Source organism: Ailuropoda melanoleuca, chromosome 1 (genome assembly GCF_002007445.2).
Source record: "Ailuropoda melanoleuca isolate Jingjing chromosome 1, ASM200744v2, whole genome shotgun sequence".
NCBI classification, from domain to species: domain Eukaryota; kingdom Metazoa; phylum Chordata; class Mammalia; order Carnivora; family Ursidae; genus Ailuropoda; species Ailuropoda melanoleuca.
In genome coordinates this window covers 199863253-199873074 of record NC_048218.1, presented here as the reverse complement: position 1 = coordinate 199873074, position 9822 = coordinate 199863253, and the positions used below count along the sequence as shown (strand labels likewise).

The 9822-nt window shown below is 48.8% G+C and overlaps 1 protein-coding gene across 1 annotated transcript in view; it reads right to left on the bottom strand.

Annotated features, from left to right (window-relative positions):
* Positions 1-204: 204 nt before the first annotated feature.
* TMEM178B (transmembrane protein 178B) overlaps positions 205-9822 on the bottom strand; it is a 335239-nt gene continuing 325621 nt past the window's right edge. The window contains exon 4 of the mRNA XM_002921678.3: positions 205-7669. Coding sequence (XP_002921724.2) covers positions 7389-7669 — 281 coding nt within the window. The 3' untranslated portion in view covers positions 205-7388. The remainder of the gene's footprint in view (positions 7670-9822) is intronic.

Below are 9822 nucleotides of genomic sequence, written 5' to 3'. Positions count from 1 at the left end.
TTGTGCTACAGGAGTACCCATTCCCCTACTTCAGGGTGCCCTTTCAGGGACCCGTCCCCGCTGCCATGCCAAGGATGCCCTGGTGACTTTGCCATCTCTCCTTTCAAAAGTTCTCTTGACCTTACGTCCATGGGCAACTCCCATCTACTGCCACTGCCCTTGCCCCACCGCCCACCGGCGCTTTCTTCATTCTGGTTTGGTGGCGTCCCCTAGCCGGCCACCCCGCTTCGGGCCTTGCCAGTCATGTCCGTACAGTGAGTCACAGATGACAAAGCAGTTCACAGGCACCGTCTCCTTTGATACGCTTCTCCTACCCCAGCTGGCAAAACTCCATCAGTAAGGATAGTAAAATGAGAACGGCAAAGTGGGTGGGAAAAGGCATCTGGGAACAAAAAGGTAGATCAAAGGCTTTGGACTGGAGCGCAAACTGGCTGTTAGCTTGAGGTTACTTTCTGAGGCGTGAGGGGGCAAGAGTAGCAGGGAGTAAAACTCTCCAAACGGGCCTTCAGGCGGGCAGCGCACGCCCGCATGGGCCGAAGCCTCTAAGAATAGCAGCAGAATGGCCAAGGAGACGTGGTGCCCCCAGGAGCCCCTGCTCCCTGTTTGGCTGAGAGGACGCAGAGACAGTGAGGTAACGAGACTCGCCCGAGGCCCCGAGGGAGCCAGTGACAAGGCTACGGACGCGAACCCAGGTCTTTGTGGTGACCTTCGTGACGGGCTTCACCCTTCCAACTTTGATGACCTGCTTCTACTTTCGGGAAAATACATTTTTACTTTAAAGGCAAAAAGCTTTAGAACGGAGGGTCCCAAGCAGACACTCGTGACTCTCAGAGAAACCACCAGAAAAAAAAACAAAAAACAAGAAAACACAACAAACTCCCGTGCCAACGGCTTCCCTCCCTTCAAATCCCACCCAGAGTCAGGATTTTAGGGCAGTCTACGTAAGTCCTCCAAAAACTGAGGGCTACATCAACGCATTTGTTCCGTCTCAATTCCCTCCCCCTTATTTTCAGGTTCCACTTTTATTTGTACATTTTTACAGAGAGTCTTGGATCTAAAACAGTCACACCATGGGTGGAAGTGGGAAAGGAGTCTGAGAATGAGTTAGTGAGCACTCCTTACGTGAAAGGCGTCATCACATCCATGACAACACAGACACGCAGATGCATTCAGGCTTGAAAGGTCTCCAGGTGACCAGGGAAGGAGGGGAAAGGTTTGGCCAGAGGGAGTCACGGGAGACAGGAGAGAGAGACACACAGGGTGCCCCAAGGAGCAACACCCAGTTCTTGGAAATGAAGAACAGGACTGCAGGCGCCGAAGTCGGCATCTGGCAGAGTGAGGCCAGGTCTGAGCTGCTGCTATGCACCCCATGCTTATACCCCGTTTTCTGCTTCTCGATAGTGAGCAAACACCCCCTATAGTTGGATCGTCCCCCCATTCTTGGTCTGGCTCTATCCCTACAGTGAGCAAGGACTTGGACTTCCATTTAGAGCGGGTCTCTCCATCACATTGAAACTGAATCTCTCGCAAAGCAGAGAGGTGCAGACCCTTTTGGAAGTACATTCTTGTCTAGAACCTAGGATTCAGTTTTTCCCCAATAGGATCATACCCAGAACATCTCTCAGTGAATGCACCATCCAAAGGACTTCCTCTGAGAACCCATATGCTTTTGATGAAGCCATCTGCTTCACTGACAAGAGAAAGAAGGTTCCAGTTCTTTGAAACTTGTTCCCATCTTAAACTGAAAAGACCATTAAAATGTTTCAGAGCCTGATCTGCTCCCACCAGTAGGGCACGTACAGATACAAATCATGTTTGCAGGAAAGAAAAAAAAAAAAAGACATTGACTCTTGCTCGATAGTTAACTTTTTAGCTCATATATGCTATTTGTTTCATATGGTTTACTCATTCCATGACCCCTGGGAATAATCGAGAAGGATTAAGATTGCCCTTTGCAAAATTTGATTTGGACCAAAGGAAGGAAGCCTGAGAATGGGTAAATTAAGGAGCCAATGTCTGTGAGGGACCCACATGATAGAATAGAATCCCACGTGCTAAAGCTGGATAGGGACGGTCCTATTTGGTGGCCAAGATGACCGCTCACACTCAAATGTCCTCTCGCAGTGAGGCCCAGACACCACATGGAAGAATTCCACGTGGCAGGGGCTCTGCTGCTGCTGGATCATTCGAACGGTGCATAATGCATGTGACACGTCATCTTTGCAAATCACTTTGCAATTTCTTTATCACCCTTAACATAGCATGAGGTAAAGTGTTATCACTGTCCTCATTTTGTGGATGAGGAAGTTCAAGTATGGAGAAGACCCGGTGCCGGAATCACAGATCGTTTTAGTGAAGAGCTGAAATGAACTTTACAGTAACTGCACGACAGAGTGTAGCTGAACTAGTGAGTTACTCTGGCTTCCGTGCTCTTACCAGTTAGATTGAGATAGCACTCAGAAAGAAAGAAAAAAAGAAAGAAAGAAAAAGGAAGAAAGGAAGAAAAATCCCTAAGTAAAAATGTTTTCACTCTGTTCTGCCCATCCCTAAGCTCTGGCATTGACCTTTTTCAAAAACTCTCTCTGCCGTCTTTGGGGGCTCAGAGCCCTGTGCTCCTTCTGCTGTGAACACAGGGTCAAGTCCATGCAGACCAGTGTGGTTCTGTGGTCTGGGACTATATACACCTAGCCCTGACTGCCAGCCCAAGACAACCATGGCCATGGAGGCTGCTGGGGTTGTGACCATTAGGATACCCCTGAGTGATGGAATTATAAACAATCCTTTAGTTTTTTTTTTGTACTTTATTTTTCTGATTTTCTACAGTTTTCTATTATTCAGAAAAGTAATCCAATAGCCAATAATAATGTAGTCTAGGACCTAACAATAATGTTTAAGAAACATTTTGCACCATGGAGGCATCAATGGAAAGAGGGCAAACACGGCCCACCAAGTTGACCGCTTTGAGGTGCACCGGGGTCTTTTGTGTCTCTCAGCTCAGGTGGGCTTGTTTAAAAGCCTGTCCCCTTACTCTGTCGGATACCACCTAGACAATAGCACAGCAGCCAGCCTGGCTGCTATGCACCAGTGGTTTCTAAATGTGGTGAAATCACCTCTCCCTATGACTCATCATAGTTCTTCAAAGGGCTGGATTTGTCCCCTGGGATGGTCAGCCCCTGGAGCAGGGGGAACGTTTTCAGAAAAGGCACATTCCCGAGAGAACCAACCAAGCAAGCCACACAAACCACACCAACGACGACCAGAGTGTATTTCTTCCCACTCCTTCCCCTCGGACACTTGAAAACCAGTTAATGAACGCTCCCGGAATAAGCCAGGTGAAGACAGAGTCAGTGCGTCTGGGAACTTGATTTCACTATGCTGAGTCCAACTCAGGCGGGCAGTTTTAGGGACCTAAGCAGCACATCCCCTGTTAAATCAGAACAACTAGGTGTGGTTCATTTTAGTCCTCTTCTCATGACCGTGGAGGGCTATTACGAGGTAGGGCCCATACTCAAGAGTTCCAGGATATCGTCTTCCCTTATCAAAGGAAAGGCAAGCACTGTCAGGTGGAACCACTGGCCCCCAACAAGAGAAGATGCCAGAATGGGCTCAGGGTGCTGCATATGGACATGTGATCAAGGAAGGCTTTGTCTGCATTTGGTGGCGATGTTGAGGCTTCCTGACTTTGTGATCCCTGAAGCTGAAAGGATGTAGTTATTGAAAGGCTGAGGCTTTCAGGAGGATTGAAGCTGGAATAGGCACATTAAAATTTTTTTGTTGTTGTTTAATATTTCTATGCCAGGAAGCTACCGACCTCCCTTTGAAGCCTACAGCCACAACAGATGAGGAAGGGGGCTGCTTGGAGAGTGAGGATAAGCCCCTCCAGAGACAAATGCCTGAACTCTGTTAATTGATCAACTATTTTAAGTTATGCACAAGGAGAGTGGAAGTGAGTGGAGGGAGAGGAAAAGGAAACATGGAGAAACCAAAACTCCCAAAACGGGGAGAGAAAGAACTAGGACCTCTTTCCAGGCAGACACTCTACTTTCCCAAATCCCCAATCTCATAGGGTAAGGAAGGAAATGAAAGCTGAAATGGGCCCCATGCTTAAGGCTGACTCACATGGAGCTCAAAACACACCCGCGGCCAGAGACCTTGCATGCACACCCATAAGGAATTCGAACTTGACCTGGGATCAGGGCTGGGGCTTTAATGGGGCTGGTAACCCTAAATCCCGTTGGAAGGTTGGATTCTACATTTGATGGGAGGTCAGCAGAGGCTCCCTCTTCCTTCTCCCTCCCCCTCTTCCTTCCTCTTCAACCAGGCCACTGCCTCAGTGATAGCACGGGGTGGCAGGTCTTAACCTGGATCCCTATGTTGGAGGGATCAAGGTCACCTGGGCAAGGACTAGCCATTTGTACGCAGCTTCCATCCTGACCACATGGCTTAGGCTTTTTATTGGCCCCAAGCAGCAGCAGACCTCGGAGTGTGTCTGTTCCTGTCTGGCCCCACTACCAAAGCAGCCGCTCAACGCCCCTGCTCTCCTCACGGTGAGTTAAGCCCAGGTGGCTGACTTCTTTCTTAGGAATCTCTTAACATTTCAGGAAGGTTTTGAAGGGACACAATACACGGTATTAAGGGTCGATCATAAAGATGAGTAGCTGGAAAGAGTGACTGATCCATTTATGGCAAGCATGGGATAAAAAAAAAAAGGAAGGTATAAATAGTCACAGGTCGGTGAGGCAGTATCTTCAAACATGGCTACTTAAGAAAAGCTTGAACGATAGCAAGTTGCCCCCTTTAGAAATTCCTTCCCCATTTTCCTGCTGGGAAACAGCTGGAGTTTGGGTCTGGTCACAGACAAGCCCTCTGGCCCCGAACAGACGCTCACGGACCCCTGCCTCTCCCTGCTTGGCCCACTCAAGATGCTTGGAAGGAAGACACAAGGCCTCTCAGTCTCGGATGTTCCTCACTTTTCCTCAAGCCCCAGTATGCCTCGAAGGGGAAAATCAAACTCTTCAAGAAAACATTTTTTAAAAGTTCTGTATGCAATAGAAAAATTGGGGTTTCCTGAAAATGGTTTCTCTTCTCATAGAATAAATCCTTTAAAGAAGCCCAATTGGAACGTAATAGCATTTCCTGCTGCACACCTCACCCCTCCTCTCTCAGCACACCCATACAAGGGGCACACACATGAGACCTTTCGCAGAAGCTGACCAGTGTCGCTGGGAAAGAAGGCTTGAGTGGTACACCCACACCCGCGTCCAGGTTATACTGATACAAACACACAGAAAATGCACCAGAGAGCTACACATACACAGAGACCCACATTCCATTCCATTCCATTCGTGGACACGGGATGTCCTATCTGGATGTGAATCACACACACACACACACACACACACACACACACACACACACCGTCAAAAAGAGCAGATGAGGAGACAGGCAGGACTTGTAGCGTGGTGGACAGAAGAGGGAGAGGTGGTTTGTAGGTGAGGAAAGGTGGGACTGATAAGATAGTTCAGAAGACAGGTCGATGAGACAGGTGCTTGGATGGGAAGGAAGGCTGTTGAGCTGTTATTGGCAAAGTGCCCCAAGCACCCTTAGTTACGAAGCAACTGAGGTCTCAGCTACATGGCTGACCCATGACTGTGCAGCTCGGGGATTCACTCTTTGCCTCCCCAGAGCTGCTCAGCGTCCGCAGGGTCCCCGAGGTGACTGTCAGCTGCTCCTGTCCACTCTTCCCAGCATACACTCATCCCTACAGCTTCCACAACTCTGGCTGACTTCGTGGTTCGCCAACACCTGCAGGGCCAATTTGCTGCAATGAGCCTGAGACACTGGGCTGGACTTACGCCACCTCTGTTTGGGAGCTAGCCACTAAGATGGCTATTTGGGGATGCGTGGCCTTGAATATCAAGAGGGAAAGGAAGAAGATGGAAAGAGTCAAGAGTTCTCCATTAATTTACACGATATCATACAAACCCGAGCCCATGGGACATGGAGGTGCTTTCTCTGCATGTGACCCATTTTCTTTCATCTGTACAGAGGTCGCCCCTAGGAGAGGGGTAGATGTCCAGTGACAAAGGACAGCTTCCACAATGGGGAGCGAAGGTCTGGTTTGGTTTGGTATACGTACTTGTACAACAGCAACAGAGGCAACGTTCCTTCTCTCTCCTGAACTGTGCTCTCCCTCTTCTCTCATGGCTTTTGTGCCCAGCTTTGTCTTGAACTTCCAGACTTAGAGGACTAAATCCTGCGGCATCCCAGAACTGTGACGTGAAGGACCACGGGGCCCTCGGAGGCCCAGTGGGTCTGTTCTCGGTTCTGCCCTCTGGGAATTTCAGCTGCACATCACAAATAATAGAAAAATGCAACACAAGCGCTGAAACCCCACGCTCAGAGAACACCCACCGCACGCACACACTCCAGGGATCTGAAGCTACAGAAAGAACAGGCACGTGCATTGGCTTGCCCCTTCGTTATTCTCCCTCGGTCTAGGGCCTCCGACCTGGGCCACGAAACCACCACAAAGGAGGCAGACAACAGTCATGATGCAGTATTTCCATTTTAAAGGTGAAAAGGAAAGAAAGGAAATCACCGGAAGTCGTCTTGCACACACGCACGCACACACGCACGCACACATCACAGCGTTACTCCAAGGCTCCAATCTGCCCGTGTAGGACCGCAGGCGGGGGCAGGGGCAGGCGGCCTCTCGTGGAACTGGGTGTAAGGCAGCTGGAAGGTAAGACTGGGTTTTCTCAGCATCCACGGAAGTGTCCTTTTATTGACATGGATCTCGCCTCTCAGCACGTTGTTCTCTCCCCCTTCCCACCTCTAAAACTTGGTCCAAAAGTTTGGCAACAAAGAGAAAACGTCCTGCTTGCTCTGTTTTCTCTTCCACTTCTCGTGTGTCGCTGGTGGGCCAGGAAGGGAATCAGAACAGGAAGATCAGGAGAAATGGTTCTGCAAATGACCTCAAAGATCTGGTTACATTCTAGGAACTAAGGGCTTTGTTTCTCTGCGGTATGATCGGTGTCGGGGTGGTGTCCTCACTGCTGGCCCAACGGAGGGCACCTCCTTCTCTACATCCATGCCGCTTCAGACCACCGGCGACATGTCCCTTCCCGGCCCCCCACCCCATCCTCGAGAGGGACGGGAGTCAGGACGCTATCATGGGGTTGATGTTCATTCTGTCTTCGAGAAACCATGGAGCCAAAAGTTACGAAGGGATGGAAGAGCCGCATGATGGGAACGCTTTCCCCGCCTCAGTGATGAGGCAACACAGAGTCCGACGAGATGCGGGTGCCTGAGCCAACTCGACTCTACCTTGGCACTGGCATCATCTTGAGTTCGTTTTGTTTTATATATGTATATTATATATATATTTATATATATATATATGTATGGGTTTGTTTTTTTAGCACACTGTCCCACTCGGGTCTGGATTTAGGGCAGTTGGTCCTCGGGACAGGTTGGACAGAAGGGGCCAAGGTACAGAAGAATCCCGAGATTAGTGTGAGGCCCAGGCCCCCCCACGCACAGAACATGGACCATCCGTAGCCGTGGCTGATGTCATCGGGGAGTCCATACAGGTAACGTGGGTAGCGTGACAGCTCGAAGTTGATTCCGGCCACACAGGTGCACAGTGAAATGATGCAGAAGGTTCCTGGAGGGCGAGGGAGGGAACACGGGGTGGGGTGAGGGAGAGGAAGAGGGGGGAGGAGGAGGAGGGAGGGGGGGGAGAGAGGAGAGAGAGAGAGAGAAGTGAGGTTGACAGACAGCATTTTCAATTCTCTTGAGTAGGAAAGATGAGAAGACCCAGGTACGGGCCACCTGTGAATGGATCGGTATCTGGAAATATTCAGAGAGGAGAATAGCGTGAAGAGATCGTGGCTTCCTTGCTCTCCAAGAATTGCCTGGTCTTGGAAAAACTTGGCAAGTCTCTCCTGTGGGAAAATACTAAATGAGTATCACAGGAGAGTCTCATGTAGGGTGTGTAGTGGGGCAGAAGAAGAGGAATCAATTTATTTATTTATTTATTTATTTATTTTTTAAAAAAGATTTTATTTATTTGACAGAGATAGAGACAGCCAGTGAAAGAGGGAACACAAGCAGGGGGAGTGGGAGAGGAAGAAGCAGGCTCCCAGTGGAGGAGCCTGATGTGGGGCTCGATCCCACAACACCGGGATCACGCCCTGAGCCGAAGGCAGACGCTTAACCGCTGCGCCACCCAGGCGCCCACAATTCATTTTTTTAAAGCACTGCAAATTCACTTTCTTGGGAGACACAGAAAACACCTTCCCCCTCCCCCGTTTGCTATTTTTTAAGCGAGAAAAACTATCTCTATTCTTTCCTACATAAAATGTTCTTATACAGCACTGGGTTTTCCTTCTCCTGCAAGGCAACAGTCCCCAAAGTGTTCTCCATGGAACAGTGACCCTAGGAGATACTCCTTTACAAAGTGGCAGCGGTCAAAGTCTCCGGAAAACTCTGTACGTGAGTTCTCGCCCATGAAGATTTATCACCCACAGCAGCATGAGCTCATGTGTCTTAACCCAGCCTTATGAGTATTTCACAAACTTACTGAATGAGGGGACCTCCTCTTTTAAAAGAAGTGACTCCTAGGAACCTTCAATGAGAAGGCTGCTTTAAGAGATAGAACGTTATAAAAATGCGTAGAATTATAAACCCATTTGTAACCATTAGAGATATGCAGTATCCCCAGAATGAGTTCAAGAGCTTTTCTCAATATTGGCTGTGTCTCTCGGTCCTTTTGTCAGCACTGGTGGGAGAGGAAGGACCCGTGAAGTCTGAGAAGGCTATGCTGGGTCAGCAGAAGGAAGAAGAGGGAGAAGCATAATTTTTAGGGGGGGGAACAAGAGGAGGGGGATTATATTTATATTTATTATAAGACTTCCTGCTTCCTGATGGCCAAGTTTCTTTAAGATCCACCCTCACCTCTTCCAGGCCTCAGGCCCATGAGCGTGTGCGAAGCTCAATGTCCACACTGCCGGCCGCTGTACCTAATATTTATTAAGCATTGTGTGCTAGGAACTGTGTTAAGTGCTTAACATGTATTGAAACTGTATTCATGTATTGAAACTGTATTTAGAGAACTAAATAAATCTATGCGTAAGTTATATTATTAGCCCTATTTTGTCCCTGCTTCTATTTGATCGAAGAGATTGAGGCCCAGAGAGGTAAAGCTGTCTGTCTAAAATCACACAGCTAGTAACTGGTAGACCCAGGCTAGGAACTCAGGCAGGCTACTTCCAGAGTGTGCAGTCTTATCCCCTGTGCTCAGACTGGTGTCAGGCAAGGTGGGGCCCTCCTGTTATGCACCGGAGTACCAGATGAATTCTCTATCACTCAGTCTGGGGTAGGGCAGTCTGGAGGACTGGACGGCTTGTTAGAGCAGAGGGCTGGGCCCTACCCCCCTCCCCCATTTCTGGTTAGTAGATCTGGGTGGGGCCTGAGAATTTGGATTTTTATCAAGGTCTTGGGTGATGCTGATGCTGCTGGTCCCGTGACCACACTTCGGGACCACTAAGTTGGGAAAAGGTTTTAGTAGAGAAAGATGGAACTCAATAGTCTGAAGTTCAGAGGACAGAGGAAAAAATGACAACTGAGCAATAAGTGGGAAAAACGCTCAATTTTGCCAATAACAAAGACTTGAAAGATAAAACCAGACTAACGGAACATAATCAAATCAGCCAAGTTTTGTTTTTTTATATTGCTTTGTTAATGATTATTTCCAAAACTCGTGAGGGAGCAATAAAATGGACCAACCCATGGACTCCAGGGGAAGTAAGCAGAAGC